The sequence below is a fragment of the Pyxicephalus adspersus genome, chromosome 3, assembly GCF_032062135.1.
Source record: "Pyxicephalus adspersus chromosome 3, UCB_Pads_2.0, whole genome shotgun sequence".
NCBI lineage: Eukaryota > Metazoa > Chordata > Amphibia > Anura > Pyxicephalidae > Pyxicephalus > Pyxicephalus adspersus.
Window position 1 is genome coordinate 1,805,689 of NC_092860.1, and position 18,193 is coordinate 1,823,881.

Below are 18,193 nucleotides of genomic sequence, written 5' to 3' on the forward strand. Positions count from 1 at the left end.
TTGTTGTAACAGGTAAAATTAAAAAAATATTAAAACTTTTAAAAGTTTATAAACTGTGTTATGTTTTGCGGCTCCAGGCTATTTTTCTTTAGTGGAAGAGGAGGCAAAATGGCTCTTTTGATAGTAAAGGTTGCTGACCCCTGGTATATACCGTTCTGTTCTATGGATAGGGTAGGGGGCAGAACAAGCAAGCGGCATCCCACTTTGCTCTCCTCCCTTTCCTTCCATTGCAGTTTTTCATCTTCTGTTCGGGATGGCTGCTGTACACACCTTAGATTCTCGTCTGATATCGGCCCTGAGGCCCCCGTCGGATGAGAATCATCTGACGTGTACGTAGCCTAAGCCAAGGAGCACAACTGGACGGGGACGATGATGGCACCGTTTACCAGGAAGTGCCAGAATGACATTTTTCTTGACTGGATTTTTTGAAGGACAAGCAATTTTAAGATCCAGAAGACAAAGAAACCTGTGAGCTTCATTTGCAATAAAGTTTATCAAATAAGCCATGGTCAGCATACATCTACAGTGTTCAGACCAGATTTTTTTTTTTTTTTTTTTTTTTTTTAAGGTGGATGGGAAAAATTGTAGGCGGGTGGCAGCCTCATCATTGGCCCAACTCAGCCGGGTGGTTAGTGAAAAGTGCTGGGCGGCTTAAAGGGGCCGGGAAGATCACTGATCTAATGAAGTGCACGTCTTTTACAAACATCCAGGCACTACTAATTACCTAAAACATGTTAGTAAAGAAGTGTAGTGTCAAGTAAGGTGTACTCATCCCGAATGGGTCCATCCCTCCCCTCTGTAAGTGAATGCTTTCTGCAGATGGTGTTTGGGGAAAGATGCAAATCTTACGTGTGGGCCCTGGCCGCTGCTGAGCATGCATGACTGGTGCACCTAACTTGCCATTGCAGCATGCAAACATTGTACATATGCATCTGGGAAGGATATACACCGTTCACATGTGCACTGCATTGGAGTTTGATTTACTTTCTACACAGGGAGTTTGAGAAGATTACATAGAAAGAGATTTTAGGTACTTTATTTCTTTCCGCCTCTATATCAGGCAAGTGCTGAGCAAGTAACAGTTTCAGCTCATCCTGCATGTGCAGAGCTGGAGGTGGATCATATTCCTGCAGGCCTCTCTGTCTCTGCATTTTCCATTCCAGGATTAACCCATCTGTGCTGCATAAGATGACATTACAATACAACATGTATACAATGTATAAATCCCCTTCCCACTTCACCACAGGAAGATTCTGCAGTCTTCAGTATTCTGTATGGAAGCTTGGAGCTGGTTGTCAGCTGTTGCTTACCAGGCAGTTAGCATTAGGGAGGGGGAGTGACTCCTGACATCCATCTCTGTTCAGTGCTCACATATCACCCATCTACTTTAACCCCAATTCATCATTTTCCTATCTTTTAAAGCAGCCCAGGTATTTAATAAAAGCATGTTAATGAAACCAGAACCCAAAAAGAGCAAACTGCACTCGCATTTCCGGCTGCACAGGACAGCCAAAACTGCTCTGATCCTGAGAAATCCTTATATGAACTGTTGAGCTGCACAGATCCAAAACCGAGGCATTTCACTCTTAAGCATTGAATGTGCTGTGTTTGGCTCCAGGCTTTCCTTATGCTTTTATCCAACAGAACCCGAACATGCCTTCATCCGTAGCTGGAAACTGAGCTTCAGAATGAGACGGAGGAGTCGCTGACACTTCCAGGAATCTGCATCTCTTGGGTCCCCTGCAGCCCCTAAATGCTCTTGCATTGCAGGATAAATTGACATCCTCCAATGGATGTCAATTTATCCTGCAATGGCTTCCCGGCTATCATTCTGATCACTTGGTTTACACATATAGAAGTTGGTGACCTTGAACAAGCATGCAGGTCTGTAGGTGGAACTATCCAGTGGATACCGGGTATTTTTTACCCTTTTGATATTGAATATATATTTTTTGTATATAGGGTTTGTACAGCCAAAATTTTCAGACTGTAGCCCATTAGAGGGATTTCCTCTCATTGCCGGTTCTATGTGTGTATGATGGGTGTTATTTCTGGCGTGTTTTTGCTTATACTATAGATGACAGGTTTGTGTTGTATGTTTTTATGACATTTTTATCATAATTTTTGTGCTGTGCTTGCAGACTCCATCCTCAGCTGCTGTGTAAGTTGTTGTGTTGGCATCTGTTGTGTACACACCGTATACCAAATACCGTCACCCAGTAAGGCCTTTAGTCTATTTTGGCTGCAGAGTATCTGTTGTGTACACACACGGCCAAATACCACCACTGCTGTCACCCAGTAAGGCCTTTGGTCTATTTTGGCTGTCGCTGGGCAGTTTTCTATACGCACTGCCAAAGTCTGAGCTAGATTAATGCCCCAGGTTATTTTCACTTCATACTGGCCCACTGCCATCTCGTGGATTTGTTCACACTGCTATTACATAGTGTAATGGTCCCGTTCAGCCTCTTCTGGAAAACAATTAACCCTTGCACCTCTAACTATTCAAGTTAGAACCAATGCGGGTCTGTGCTGAATCTCTCCAAACACAGGCATGGCCCTCAGATCATTTCCTCAATGAAACGCAATGTGTGCCTTGCAATGGTAAAAAAAAAAAAGCTTTTCGTATCATTGGCCTTTAATATTTTGTCACTGGCCTGGAGTGATAATGCAGCACTTGTAGCCTAGAACTCTACTTTTAGGTCACTTTTAATGTGATGTCCTCTTTGTCAACACATGGATTTAACCCGGGCCCAACTGAGAGTTACACTACAAAGGGGCAGATTCTTTGGCACCATTCAAGAGCCACCAACTCCTGGGATGTTTGACCTATATCCCCCCTTCCTGTTGTATGCTGCTTCCCCACCTCTTAGATTGTAAGCTCTTTGGAGCAGGGTCCTATCCTCCTGTGTCACTGTCTGTATCTGACATTTGCAACCCCTAATTAATGTACAGCGCTGCATAATATGTTGGCGCTATTTAAATACTGTTTAATTTAATAGACATATGGTTGCATGATGGGCCATGTTGGAGCTTAGTGGTCCTTCCTTTCTGGGTATTCTATTTCTGCAAAAAATAGCTATTAGGTCTGGACCCTGTCCTCAGTTTTCCAGTCCATAAGTAGTTGTTGGTCCACCTCAATTTTTATTTTCAGTGCTTTGATTTCTGTATTGACTCCTATTTCTCTTTCTGTTCCACAGATGCACCTTCAGGTTTCCCAGCACAAATATCAAGATCACGTTTACTGCCCTGTCACGTGACAAGAAGGTGAAGCAGGAAGCCCCAGAGTCCCCTATCAAACCAGTGCAGCCGCAGATCTCCCCCCTGACCATAAACATTCCAGAGAACATGGCTCACCTGATCAGCCCCCTGCCTTCACCAACCGGAACCATAAGGTGAGAACTACACTGCCCACTTAGTTACCACCTTATTATGTATTATGCCCCTACTCATCAGTAACCACCCATAAACAGTGGGATGGCTACTGAAAAGTGCTGGGCGGTGCACCCCCCAGCTAAAAGGGGCCGGGAAGATAACTGTTCAGTATACTTACAATGACCAATGACAAAGCTTGTGCCGTACCAGTGTAAGCTCTCTTCTGTCACATGCAGCAAAATAAATGGTTTAATTTTAACCCATTAGTAATCTATACATACACAGTAACAAGTGGCAGATGAGTGCTTTGTATTAACAATAGCACACACATACTTTGGTTAAGGTTGGAGCTGTAATGGGAATCTGATTCCTGCTGTGGATCACTCAGATGAGGAATGCAGCTAACACAGCACAGTACAAGATTGGCCTTTCATCATGTTCCAGCCATTTCCTCTTTTATTTTGTTACTTATAATCTAAACACAGACTGTTATACTTTCCTGGGATAAGGATTCGGTAAACAAAGCAATCGTCTGAGTCAGCCATTGCAGTTATTTAAAGATAAAGCCTCAATAAAGAGCCTCATTCTTAGTTTGATAGTACCACAAATGGGTTTTGGGTTTGTTTGTGGTGAAGATTTTCTATGTTCCCAGCTACAAAGCTGCATCCCAGGTAACCTGCTGAATACAAAGCTGCAAAGAATATAAAGACCGTGGTTTTATAGAGCGACAAACTCTGTTTTAGAAAGGGGAAATTTTCCAAACGTGAGGGGGAGCGGAGACACAGACTATTACAGAGAAATCTCCTCACTGCAGCAGTGGTGGTGGCAGCACAATACAGTTGGGGGGTGGGGGTGGGATAACTGCTGCAGAAAATCTTCCTACTGTGTATCTGCCCCTACCACAATGGCACGTTTTTCCCTTCAAGAGTTTGTGTCTCTGTCCTTCCCTCTATGTTGAGATTCAGTGTTCAACATTTTTTTGAGCTGGGTGGGAAGAAATTGTAGGTGGGTGGCAGCCCCTTTTTTTGTGACATAACTCTTCAGTAACTTTTCAGTAACCATCCGGCTGTTTTTGGATGAAACTGAAAAGTGCTTGGTGGTGCGCCTAGCTAAAAGGGGCTGGGGAGAACACTGGACATTTTGCAAGAGCAGTTTGTGTCATTGCACTTACACAATTTTGAGATTTTTCAGGACTTTTCGCCTCTCTACACCTCCCACGATGGTGAGATTTACCCTGCAGGCATTTGATTCCCTGCTGCTCCCACATTCGTGTGCTACATATCCAAGTTTGTGTCTCTGCTCTACTTAAAATGCCATGTGTTTAGTGCTCAGTATTTACCATTAGTCATTCAGCCTCCCAAACCAGTTTATTCTGCATGTTGGGAAGCCATGGAAGGTGAAAAATATTAAATATTATTTTACAGTAGTTGTAGAACCTGGTTGGTAAGATCTCACTGAAGGTCTAACCTTCGTTTTACCTGTAACCTTCCAGTGCTGATCAGTAGTTGATTATATGCCTTTCTCTATACAGCGCTGCAAACTCTTGCCCCTCTAGTCCCCGTGGTGCTGGCTCATCTGGCTATAAAATGGGCCGTGTTATACCTGCAGATCTGATCTCTGACAATTCCCACTTGGAGAATGACAAAGAAGCTTCAGGCGGAGACAGCCCCAAGGTAACCTCCATCTCTGCTATGTTCTGTGTCTGTATCCTTTATATTACACATGTGCTGACCTTTCCTCCTCTTTACAGGATGACTCGAAGCCCCCATATTCTTATGCACAGCTAATAGTACAAGCAATTACCATGGCGCCGGACAAGCAGCTCACTTTAAATGGCATCTACACGCACATAACAAAAAACTACCCCTACTACAGAACAGCAGACAAAGGCTGGCAGGTGAGTGCCCAGGAAGGGTGAATGGGTGTACAATTACAGTAATATACATACTGCTGTAAGCCAGTCACATAGAAGTATCTAGAATGTAAGCTCTTCGGGGCAGGGTCCTCGCCTCCTCCTATGTCACTGTCTGTCATTTGCATCCCCTATTTAATGTACAGCGCCTCATATTATGTTGGCACTAAAAATATCCTGTTGTATGGCAAGGAAAATGAAAACGCACGCAAATGACTTAATATTTAAAGTGAATATTTTCACTTTGGTAATTGTTTGATTTAATAGATCAACTACACTGGCTTCCTGTCAGTTTGGAGGATATGACTTCAGAACTGCTGTAAAATAAAACAAATCTGCTTTGTGGCCTAAATTAGATTAGTGCAGAAAGACAACAAACGCATCAAATGAACATAAAATAGCTGATTTTCCCCACCTCCATGCAGATGAGTTTGTCCTATACTCCTCGGGATGGCAACTCTGATCCTTAATGCAATTAAAAATGTTATTATTAATAATAATATTTATATAGCGCCAACATATTACGCAGCACTGTACAATTAAGTAGGGGTTGTAAATGGCAGACAGATATAGACAGTGACACGGGGAGGAGAGGACCCTGCCCCAAAGAGTTTACAATCTAGGAGGTGGGGGAAGTATCACACAATAGGAGGGGGATATGGAATGGTGGGTGAGTAGTGAGGGTATAGGAGACAGAAGAAGAAGGGTGGGTGAGGTTGAAGCATTTAATTAGCAGAAAGTAGGAGCAAGCCCAGTAGGACGAGGAGGACGATTCCAGAGAGTCGGGGCAGCTCTAGAGAAGTCTTGGAGCAATGTGTGTGACAGGGTTATGTATGGAAGTCAGGAAGGAGGAGTGAGGAAGTCATTAGTAGGTCATTGGAGGAGTGAAGAGAGCCGCTAGGGGAGTATTTTTTATTAGGGCAGAAAGGTAAGTAGGACAGGAACTGTGGAGGGATTTGTGTATCAGGTAGGTAGGTGGGACAAGAGCTGTGGAGGGCTTTGTGTCTCAGGTAGGTAGGTGGGACAAGAGCTGTGGAGGGATTTGTGTATCAGGTAGGTAGGTGGGACAAGAGCTGTGGAGGGGTTTGTGTATCAGGTAGGTAGGTGGGACAAGAGCTGTGGAGGGATTTGTGTATCAGGTAGGTAGGTGGGACAGGAGCTGTGGAGGACTTTAAAGGCAAACCACAGGAGTTTGTATTTGATTCTAAGTTGAAATGGAAGCCAATGTAGAGAACTACAAAGAGAGACAGCAGAAGAGGAGTGGTGGGAAGGCTGTGTATGGGGTAGGTGGGATTGATTAGTCTGGCTGCAGCATTCATAATAGATTGTAGAGGAGAGGGTCCTGGAGAGAGAATGCATATTATATAGTAGTACTGAATGCTGACACTCTAGGACAGGCAGTGTTACTTGCAGCACCACAAGATGAAGATTAAGGGGAAACTTACTAAAAAAAAGGAGATGCTACCACTGCATTTTAGGATTCAATGGCTTTAAGAATTTTTAAGTTACACTTTGTTTCTATGTATAAAATTTAAAAAAAAAATGATGTCCCTTTAAGTTATTGTCATTGTGAGCTCTGCCAGCATAAATGAGGTCAGCGAGGAAGTGACGTCACTTCCTCAGTGTCCAGCTTGTGAATTGTTCAGCCACAGTGTGGAGGGGAATACCCTATGTTTTCCCTCCATCACCCAATATTAGTCCCTTGCTTATAATCCCTTTTTTTAAACCACCAATGTATCAGGATTGCCTTTAATGGCACATGGAATAAACTGGACCAGGAGCTCTCAATTGTTTGCAGTCCTAATTCACAGTCATGTTGTGTCCAGTGCATCTGATTGTGTTAGGTCTGTAATCTGATGGCCAGACAATTTTCTACACTTTATCTTTTAGGTAGATTGTAAGTGGTCCTCTGTAGCATAGATTGCAGTGGAGGGGTACATGATGTATAGTTTTCATTTCCCAAATCCTGCTCAGTTGTTGGATAATGTTTGGCCTCCCATGAGGCTGCAGGCGTGCGACAGGTGAATGATCCTCCCTCTGTGCTTCGCTGTCCAGCAGGGAGACTTTAGATTTTGTGGCTATTCATCGGTATCACATTCCAGGGCAAGTTTGTCCAATTAGTGATTTTGACTATACATGCATGTTAGTGACACTGACACGTTGCCCAATGACTGTGTTTTTGCAAAGGGTTCTTCTCTTGTCGTACTCCTCATTGCAGCTCTCCTATTTGCAAATGAGGAACAATGTTATTCCCAGATAATGTGATAGAGCCTATCAGTTAGGTGCTAGACGAGGGCTTTGTTACATGGCTTGCATGCTTACATATACCCAAAATAAACGAGTATTGTCACTTGATGTAATGAAAGAAAGTGTTGGTAAGGTGGGTTTGGGGGGATTCTTTACCAAGAACCAAATGGGCAAAGAAGTCATCTCTCTCATAAAACAACCCTGTTGCTATATTTATTTCAAGTCAAGCTATTATGTAGAAAAAAAAAACTGTAAATACCTTTGCCGATACCCCATTCTGATCCTGAGAGAGTCCACGTAAAAGCTGACGCTTCCAGCAGTCTCCTATGACCTTCCCAGCTCTTGCTGGTTCCTCCTGCTAACTTTCATATTGCTGATTTTTTTTCCTTTATAAAGTGGAAGTCAGAGGGAAGAACCTGTGAGAGATGCAGGGAAGAAAGGAAATTGACACTCCTGCATGTGTCTGTTCACCCGCAGATTTCATTAGGATTTCTTAGAAATAGGGAGCAGCTAAATGGAGTGTTTACACTTTTTACAGGTATGGCTTCTAAAACTAATTCTGTATAGTGACAAGGTCTTCCCTTTACTCCCTGTTGTCCTATACAACTGCCTGGCTGTCTTTAAACTCTTGGAAATCTATTTATATTGTCACATCTTCAGCCAACATAAACCAAACAAGATGTCTACATGCTGAGAATGATCTGGAAAGTTGGAGACTTTTCACCTCTGTGGCTTGCTCGCCATCCGTTTCCTTTTTACTGTGGAAACCTCCATTGTCAGTCCTGTGCAGAGCCGCAGCCGTGTCTGTGATATCGGAGGCATGCCATTGCATGAGTTTATTTTGGCTGAAGGTGTGCACGATATCAGGATGTCATTTTGATCCTCTGTGGAGTTGCTACATTGACAGCATTGTACTTTTATGGTGATGCTTTATAGTCATGTCATACATCAATTACCAGCTCCGAGGGGCTTCATCTACTTACATTGGGTGGATTTTTTTTTTTTAAAACTGTAACAACAGATTAAAGTTCAGCACATGATAAAAATACAATTCTGGCTTTTTACAAAGTGCTTCCAGCCTAAAACCCGATCCTCCCGCAGGAGGCCCGAGCTCCTCAATACATGTCATCATTTTCTAGCCTCACCTTCTCCCATGCTGTCTGGTTTCACTAATAGGAAGCGGCTGGGTTTGAAAGTAACCCGTCATTTCAGTTTGACAATGGCCAACTTTTCTCTTCAGAACTGAAAGGATGTGTTACAATTTACAATAGCTGGGGGGGATAAAAATCTATTTTTTGGAAAGATCCTTTGATCTGTCAGTGTTGCTCTTGGCAACCAATTGTATTCTCTTTCATCTTTCCCAGGCTGCAAATGAAAGAGGGAATCTTTGTACTGTGAGCTAGTTATTCTTTCAGACATTTTCATTGCAGAATGTCACAGCTAAATATTTCTTTAAGTGTGTGACTGTTGGGGGTCATTAGAGTGTCAGCTCCTCTGTACAGAGACTGATGGGACTGGCTCAGTGTTCTCTGTACAGAGACTGATAGGACTTGCTCAGTGTTCTCTGTACAGCACTGCGGTATATGTCAGCGCTATATAAATGTATAATAATAGTGTGTGAATGTGGGATACAAATAATAATTTATCTTCTCTGCTCTCCTTCAGAATTCTATCCGTCACAACCTTTCTCTTAACCGGTATTTTATCAAAGTCCCGCGATCTCAGGAGGAGCCCGGCAAAGGATCTTTCTGGAGGATAGACCCAGCCTCTGAGAGCAAACTTATAGAGCAAGCGTTTAGAAAACGAAGGCCTCGGGGTGTGCCGTGTTTTAGGACCCCATTAGGACCCCTTTCCTCAAGGTAAGGTGCAGAGGACTTTAGCGGCCTGTTTATCAGATGTTGCACAGATCACAAATCTTACAGCACAGCAAAGGAAATAATTTGCAATGTGCTGCAATATATAAAGTGATCATTAAAAAGATATCAGAGTCAATAGAGGCCAGAGACATAACAGAGACCGGTGATATCACCAAGATGTTTCATATTCATGAGAACGCAGCCAATCCGTTCTCTAAAGACCGGTGACACCACAGAGACGCTTCATATTTGTGATATTATTAATCTGGGCACCCAGTGGTATTTCACCTCTTTTCTGTCCCATTATCAGATGATTCATAGGATCCTTTGCTTCGGTGTTGGTGCATACAGCTCAGATCACTATTTGTATGCTGCTTGCCTCTGTATTTCTCCTATCTGTCCTCACACCCACTTAGGTCTGTTGTATGAGCACAGAGGCTGTACATGTGGTTGAGCAGAGCTCTTTTCCACATTAGCCATTGTCTCCTCTCACCTCTGATATGTATTCCAAGGCAACATATTACTCATCCATGTCTGGAATTCATCCCGCTTTCATCCACGTGCCTCCTCTGCCATCTGCTGGCCGTTGCAAATATTTTGTATGGGTTAATGTAAACCAGATTTTGCCAGATCGGATGACCTGCCGATTGCTCTGCTAGAAGCTATGTGCAGGCCTTCCTGCATTTTCCCAGCTGGTTGCGAATTCTAGTCCCTCGTCAAGATGAGCCAAGCGTCTGGGCATTCTTACTGCCAAGCCTGTGCATTGAAAGTCATGGTTGGGCATTGATATCACTTATCATTCATTCTCACCCCAAAAACAAAATCAGTCCTTATAATTTATTTTGCATTAGTTTTCTCCTCCAGGCATTTTTTGTGGTTCTACTCCCTGTACATTTATAACCACTGCATCTGGGAAGGAGCTGCAGCCTTATTACTACAAACCCCTTCCCCCTTTCCTCATTTCCATTACATTGTAGGGTAGTTCAGTCATTCACAGAATGTAGCTGGAAAGGGTGATACTATTGTATGAGATTTCAGTGCACCACAAATTAAAGGTTTCTATCATAACCAACAGATATTTTTTTCTGTACTCGGTCTCAGTTGGATAAAACTAATGCACCCACATTTTGGGGACCGGTAAGCTGCTACATTCAATTTTCTCACCTACTAGCATAATGTTGGGTGTGTGTAGCTTGTTAAGCAAATATGATCTGTGGAGGTCTCCATGTTGGTTTGTCTTTGTCTGCCCCCTTAGGAGTGCACCAGCATCTCCAAACCACTCCGGCGTATTGTCGGCACACTCGAGTGGTGTCCAGACCCCGGAAAGTCTGTCCAGGGAGGGCTCACCAGTCCCGATGGACCCGGAACCCACCGCCATCCAGCCAAAGCTTGCAGTGATCCAGGAAGCGCGGTTTGCACAGAGCGCCCCAGGTGAGAGCACAAAGCTGCCATCAGCATTCTGTAAATTATCGAAATTACTATGATATAGTTCAGGCATGGGCAAACTACGGCCCAATACGGTTGTTTCTCTGGCCCTTTGGGTGTTCCATGGCTCTGGCCGATGTCACCCTGAACAGGTTTAGGAGAAGAACCCCTCTGAGGGGGGCACACCGGCCAGAGCCGCAGAACGTGTCCCCCGTTCGTATCCCAGGTCGTGGAGGTGGGCGGGCTGTGTCCCTGCACATAACTCCCCCCCACTACTCCATAACAGGCTCAGATCTGCAAAGGGACAGTGGGCGGGGTTATGCTATCATGGTGGCACGTTCAGTGGCATCATGATGGCATAACCCCGCCCACTCCCCTATTGGCCTGGCCCCTCTTTCAAATTTTAATTTACTGAAAAAGTTTTCCCACCCCTGATAAAGTTCAATATAATGCTTAGTGGGGATGTGAACACACCAGACAGATACTGTAACACAGTGCAGCTTACAAGCAAATTCTAGATTGTTTCTATTCCTGATTGGATTTCTGGATGATCCCTATTGGTGTAGCAGCATCTCCCCACTTCTGCTGTTTCCCAGAGATTCTGCCCATCATCCTGACTTACATATAACATACCACAGACCCTATGGGGCAGTCTTGACATTCAGTGAACATGTGTCTGAAGGTAATCTTAAATAACAGGAGTGAATTCATCAGCTGAGAAAGTCACATTCACAGTTACACAAATTTGGCAGAGTTGCTAAAAAGGTAAAGCTTCTAAATTTGGTATTGGTATCTGAGCTCTGCAGCAGAAGTTTTAGAGGTTGCTCCTGACAACAGAAATTTTCTTTTTGTTTTTTTTTTTTTGTATGTTAGGATTGCATGACGGACATTTGGATATTATGATTGCAGTAAGATGCAAGTTATTAATATAGTTTTCTCTTCTTAACACAGGATCCCCCCTCTCCAGCCAATCAGTCCTCATCACTGTGCAACGGCAGCTCCCCCAGACTATTAAACCAGTGACTTATACAGTGGCCACCCCTGTCACCACCTCCCAGCAGCAGCAGCAGACCGTCGTGCAAACTGTGCACGTGGTCCACCAGATTCCTGCAGTGTCAGTTACCAATGTCTCGGGCCTAACTCCTGTCAACACCTACACAGTCGGTGGACAGGCAATGGTAGCTCAGGCCGCAGTAGTAGCTCAGCCTAAATTAGAGCCTCAAGAGAATGGAGACCACAAGGAGGTGAAGGGTAAGATCTAAATCATACGCACATTAAATGTTTGACATTCTGTATGGAGGTCCAGAGCCCATGCCCATGTGCCATGAGGTCTGTACACACTCTGAGCCCCTCTATTTGTGCAATATAAAATGGCCTCTGGATCAACCCAGGGTTATAACTTTGGGTCTTCACATCAGCCTGTGAGATACCTCTGCTATGTTGACACTGATATTGCTGATGACTGTCGCTCTACAGATGTTCACCTCTTCACTATCTTAATCTTCCCACAGTGAAAGTAGAAGCAATTCCTGCAATTAACCACCCCACGCTCGGCACAGCCAGCCGAATAATTCAGACCTCATCGTCTGCTCCTCTTCAGACGGTTACTATAGTTCAGCAAGCCCCCCTAGGTCAACACCAGCTCCCCATCAAAGCAGTCACACAGAATGGGACACACGTGGTGCCCATTACCACTGCCATACAAGGACAGGTCACTACAGGTAAGAGAATCCCCCATTCCCCTTCCTCTTTTCTCTATAATAGGCTCTGCTGCAAAGAATGATTTTGTCTGCCTAATACTGGGAGCTGAACCCATGTCAACCGACCCTCATTATCTGTACTACTACCTTTATCACACCATCATTTCTTACTTGCTGCTTTTCCTTCCATCATCCTATGACACCACAACTCCAACCTCACTTCCTCCCACCCCACACTATCTCCTACCAGTCTCTTCACACCAAACCCTTCATTCTCCCATCATCACAGGTCCTTAGTTTGTCTGATAATTACCTCTAAGTGCTGCCCTCGATACCCCTTCCCTGCTTGTCACTTTCATTGCTCCTTTCACCCTCTTCCTTCCTCCTACAGGCCAACTACCTCTGTCCTTCTATTGCCACTCTTTCCTAACCCTGCTCTCTTCTCACTACTTTCTCTACTCTATTTACTGATGTATCTGATAGATCCCCTCGCCATACCTGGGTAAGTACAGCTCTCAGTATTAGAATGACAGCAGCAATAGCGCCCTCTGTTTGTTTCACTCTGCTGCCCCCTACGTCTGTCAGTCTCTGGTGCCCCCCTTGCATCTGTCGCACCTTGGAGCTCTCTGCGTTCAGCTTTTATGTTTGTTAATGTGTCTGTCAATATCGAATCACATGTCCAGTCCCTCCCCACTTCCCCGCCCCTCTTCCTAAATTTGTTACTCGGGACGGATGATTAGTCCCGTGTGCACATTCAGATCTTGAGCTGAATATTTCTTTCAGCAAACTCCAGTTCCCACCTGATTGACAGAGCTTGGCAGTGGAGAGGAAATGGAAGCCGAGGTAGGAATGATTTTGTGTTTGTATTTTCTATGCTGTATTCTGGTGGTGCCGGCTGTTCCAAGGGGTTACCATTGGGTTCTGGCAGTGTCGGCTGTTCTGAAGGGTTAACATTGGGTTCTGGCACTGCCCACTGTCCTAAAGTGGCTAACATTGGGTTCCCGCAGTACCGGCTGTCTTAAAGCGTTGCCATTGGGTTCTGACAGTGCCGGCTGTCCTAAAGGGTTACAATTGAGTTCTAATAGTGCCAGCTGTCCTAAAGTGTTGCCATTGGGTTTTGGCAGTACCAGCTGTCCTGAAGGGTTACCATTGGGTTTTGGCAGTGCCAGCTGTCCTGAAGGGTTACTATTTGGTTCTAACATTGCTGGCTGTCCTGAAGGGTTAAAATTTGTGCTGGTAGAATGTAAACAGTGAAGATTTCCTAAAGCAAACAATTGGAAGGAGGTGTGAAGGGACCCTTTAGCTTGGCTCTGCCTGATAAAAAAATCAGGCAAATATGCCTTCATTTTTCTATTTTTATTGCTGCACTGGGGTCCTCTAAACCCCGCTAATAAAAACATTTGATATATATTCAAACAAAAAGGAAAGCTTCCCCAACGACGCAGGCTTGTGTACTTTTTATTAGCTAATTCCTTTCTCCTCCTTTCTCTCCCTCCTCCTCTAAAACCTGAAAAAATAGGAAATGTTAAATAATCTTACCCCTGGCTGAGTCCTTACAGAATGCAGATTAATCACCAAATCAATGGTATAGTATGAAAATTACCAGAAAAAAAGTTTTTTTACTTTAAGAAAGCCCTCTATTTAATTCTGATTCCTACAGTAAAAAGCAAAGAATTGCAGAGTCCAATGATTTCCTGATAGCATTGAGGTCTAGCACCTGAATCTGCTGTACTGTCATACATGTGTAAAAATGTCTGCTTGCCCATAGTATGTACTAAGTGTCGTCCTCCTCCCTTGCAGCTGCAGCTAGCCCCCTCCACATGTTGGCCACCCACGCCTCTGCGTCAGCTTCACTCCCGACCAAGAGGCAAAACGGTGACCAGAGCGACCAGACTGAAATCAAGAAACTCAAGACAGAGGAAACTTCGGAAGGTTTAGTCAAAGGCGTAAACGATAACGCCCAGACAGAAGGAACCGCGGCAGCGTCCAACGAACAAGACAACCAAAAATAGGAACCACGCATATTTTCTTTTTCTTTTCTTCGCCCTGTTTTGTTTTTTTTTTTTGTTTTTGCCCTATTTCTGGAAAGAGGACACCCATTTACCAGTCACAGCATCAGAGGTGCCAAAAGCAAAATGCTCTCTCATCGTACACACCGGTGGGGAGGCCCTGTGATGAAAATTATGTTCCAAATCAGCACTGAATCCACACGGGTCACCATGGAAGAAATAGAGAAAGTGCATCTAATCTCATCTAGCGCCTAAAGCTTCCATCCCCCGCCCGCAGTAGATGCAGGATGTACCGACATGCGTAAAAGCCGACCAGATTTACATTTTTTTTTCCATGTCATATACTGAGCACACTAACGTGGCAAATACTATAATTAATATGATCGAGATCTGACAAGTGATTGCATATTCCTTATCCAAGGAATACCCGGCAGCTAAGTCCTCCACCTCTCGCCCTTTCCAGAACGGCCTGGAAACGTCTTACCGGCGGGCGGGAGGATAGGCATTACAATAAATTTCTTTTGCAGTATTTTTTTTCCCCCCATTTTTTCTTTTTTCAAACAGATCAGGAATATGGGTCGTACATTTCATATAATCCAGCCACTCCAATGTTAACATCTTCTGTTGCTTTTTTAGTATTATAATTTTTTTTTAGTTTGCAAAACGAATGTAGTTTTTCTTTTTCTTTTTTTTCTTTTTCGATTTTATCTAAAAAAAAATTCACATTTGCAAAAATGTCGCCCTTTTTAGTCTAAATTTTTTTATATTGTTTCCCTCGTCTCTGTAGTGATTTTATTTCTTTTATTTGAAGCTTGCATACACCTGCAACAATTTTTATTTTGAAGAAGAAAAGAAAAAGAAGATAAAAAAAACATCGGATACCTAAAGAGACATTTTAACAAATTGTAAAAGAAACTGCTATTGATTTTGATCAGAGCTGCACTTAACCCCCTTTTGTTCCCTTCTGTTCTGTGTTCCAGCCTAATTTACCCACCTTTCACCCTTCCCACCCCTCCTCCTCCACTGCCCTGCCCCTCCCTTCCTTACTTCTAAGGTTATAAAAAAAGAAAAAAAAAAACATAAAAATTATCTTGCTTAATATTGTGTATGTTATGGCAAAGGCTGCTGTCAAAGTCCCAGTTAGGAAGAAAAAAAATCCAAACAGCAAGAAGGAAATGATGAAAAAAAAATAATAAACAAAAAAAAAATCGTAAAAGAAAAACGTGTCAAGGGTAACTTTCATCCAACAGCCGAAAATGTCAGCGGTGAAACGCGTTTGTCCCGTTTTTAGTTTCCGTTATGGGTCATCTTTTGATTTTGGCGAGCCAGTTTGTCACATGACACACTTGTAACGGTCACATTTATGTTTTTAGTTTGTGTCCGTTGTGCGGCAGGAAGTTTCCATGCGCCTGGCAAAGTTTTACATTCATTTCCCATTTCTCCATTGTTCCTTTTTAACTGCAGGGTTTTTTTTTTTTCCTCCAATCCGGTTCCGTTTCATTATTCAAAATGTCTGACCTTCTCTGAAAATGGCGTTTGGATGATGCAAGGTGGCATTTATTTATATATATATTTTTTTGTTTAATGGCATCATTAAAATATTTATAATCTTGACATTTAATAAACCTAGGAGTATGACGTTTTACATCAAAAACTTTTTTTTTTTAATTGTCTGTACGTTTTTCTTCTGTGGAGAAGATTTGGAGGCGGTCGAGGCTTGTGGAGGAATCTGAAAAGAATTGGGTTGGGTTGCTTAGAAAAGCGTTATAGCCCAATTCATACAAAATTATTATGTTCCAGATCCATCACAAGGTGAGCAAACTTAGAGGGTTTCTTTTCAGTGAAAAGGAGTAGAAAAGCCTCTCCCCTGCCAGTGTTCTGCAGAAATAGAACTTTTGATTGCAGATACTGGTGCTTCCACACAAAGGCCTGATGCTCCATCCTGAATCCGAGGCCCTCCCATCTGCAGATATTCTGTTGCATAAAGCAAATACTTACTGCTTCTTATTGGGGTTACAATGAACCTGAGGCCAATCTGCTTTAATTTTGTCATAAAAGTTGAGATTGAATTGGTTGGTTGAGTTCTGCTTTCCAGTTCTTTCTGAATGAATATTGTAAGAGACTTTTTTTTTTTTTTTTTACAACCCGTCACCTGTGCTGTGTTTGCTTCCTAGATGGGGGAAGTCTGTTGTGTTTGGATCAAAAACACACACACACACACACACACACACACACACCCTTTTAAAATATGAATATATTGTGAAAATCTCTGTAAACAGACTGAGGTCCATGGCACAGAGGCAGCCAATTCTTTCCTTTTTTTGGTCTGCTGTTTTTTTTCACCCCCTTTCTTTTTTTTCTTTTCAATATTGCTTTGTATTCTATTAATAACAAATTGAATGTTAAAGGGTAAAACTGATGTACAGCCAGTGGGCTGAGAAGTATGTAATGTGCGGGGTTCAGGAGGCAAATTGATGTGCAGAGTGCGGGTGGTTAGGAGGCAAAGTGGCGTGCCGAGTGCGTGGAGGGGTCCGCACCTAAACTGACGTGCCGAGTGTGTGGGGGGGGCCGCAGGTAAACTGACGTGCTGAGTGCGCAGCCCAATACACTGTGTAAGTCAGCGGTAATGTATTTTCAAAGGGCAAAAGTAGAGTGACCTCATACCGTATGCTTAATGCCACCATATTCAAAGCACACCCCTAGGGAATTTTGCCAACATACACCCACATAGTATCCTTAACTTACACACCAGCCATCACTTACCTTTTTTGGGATGGCTGCTTCTTCAATGTCTTCAGTTTGTCCCTACAAAGCTAGTACAGGCACTCTATCTGCACTCCTGGGCTCCCTGTGATAATGTAGTTGTAAACTTTGTCATCTCACGCATTCCAGCCCAGAGTCCTCCAGTAAAAAGCCTCACAGAAGATGGGATAAAACTGCCAGCATTTCCTATTGGCAGACCGGACTGATCTCCCAATATGATTGGTCAATGGCTAAGGCTATTATGGTGAATTAGCAAACCTACAATTGATGACCTTTCTAAAAATGCATCCCCTCCCGCTGTGTCATTACTGAATCACCAGCATCAGGAAAAAGCTTCTCTACCTACCAGTTCTGCTCCTCCATTTTTGGACTCTGTTCTTAGAAGGTATAGCAAAATTACAGATTACTTTTTTCAGTTTTAACATCATGCATGCCATAATATCCATGCTTTTACTAGTCTCCTGCCCTAATTTTATATAATAAAGTGTTATCTGAACCCTGCTGAGCACAAAAAAGATTTTGCTGCCTGGTCTAGGCCAATAATCTACCCTGGAGATAAAAAAAAACTCTTTATCCTGGGACAAACTGCAGTGTAGGTTAAAGCCACATTTCTTTCATTCCCTCTGGCATTATAAATCTGTCCATATTTCTGCGCAAAAAGCATTACTTTTTTTGCATGGAAATTTATTTTACCTTGTAGGCCTGTATTTCTTAGGTATACCTCACTGAAATATGTTCAATATTTAAAAATAAACTTTAAATAAAAAAAACACCAAAATCTGTTAAAAAAATAGCTAAACATGTAATATACCTGTACAGTAGCTTGTATAATGTATATATAAATAAATATAAAGATTTATTTGTATTGGACTCAATACAGCTTTTTTGTATTAAATACAATACAAAATT

At 43.0% G+C, this 18,193-nt stretch overlaps 1 protein-coding gene across 2 annotated transcripts in view; it reads left to right on the plus strand.

Moving 5' to 3' along the window:
* FOXK2 (forkhead box K2) overlaps positions 1 to 16,175 on the plus strand; it is a 56,394-nt gene extending 40,219 nt beyond the window's left edge. The window contains exons 2-10 of one of the 2 annotated variants that reach the window (XM_072403304.1): positions 3,198 to 3,392; positions 4,904 to 5,045; positions 5,123 to 5,269; positions 9,197 to 9,390; positions 10,643 to 10,818; positions 11,764 to 12,063; positions 12,324 to 12,533; positions 13,296 to 13,355; positions 14,313 to 16,175. In XM_072403304.1, the coding sequence (XP_072259405.1) occupies positions 3,198 to 3,392; positions 4,904 to 5,045; positions 5,123 to 5,269; positions 9,197 to 9,390; positions 10,643 to 10,818; positions 11,764 to 12,063; positions 12,324 to 12,533; positions 13,296 to 13,355; positions 14,313 to 14,524 (1,636 nt within the window). In that variant the 3' untranslated portion in view covers positions 14,525 to 16,175. The remainder of the gene's footprint in view (positions 1 to 3,197; positions 3,393 to 4,903; positions 5,046 to 5,122; positions 5,270 to 9,196; positions 9,391 to 10,642; positions 10,819 to 11,763; positions 12,064 to 12,323; positions 12,534 to 13,295; positions 13,356 to 14,312) is intronic. The other variant, XM_072403305.1, reaches the window with a different exon arrangement.
* The last annotated feature ends 2,018 nt before the right edge of the window (positions 16,176 to 18,193 follow it).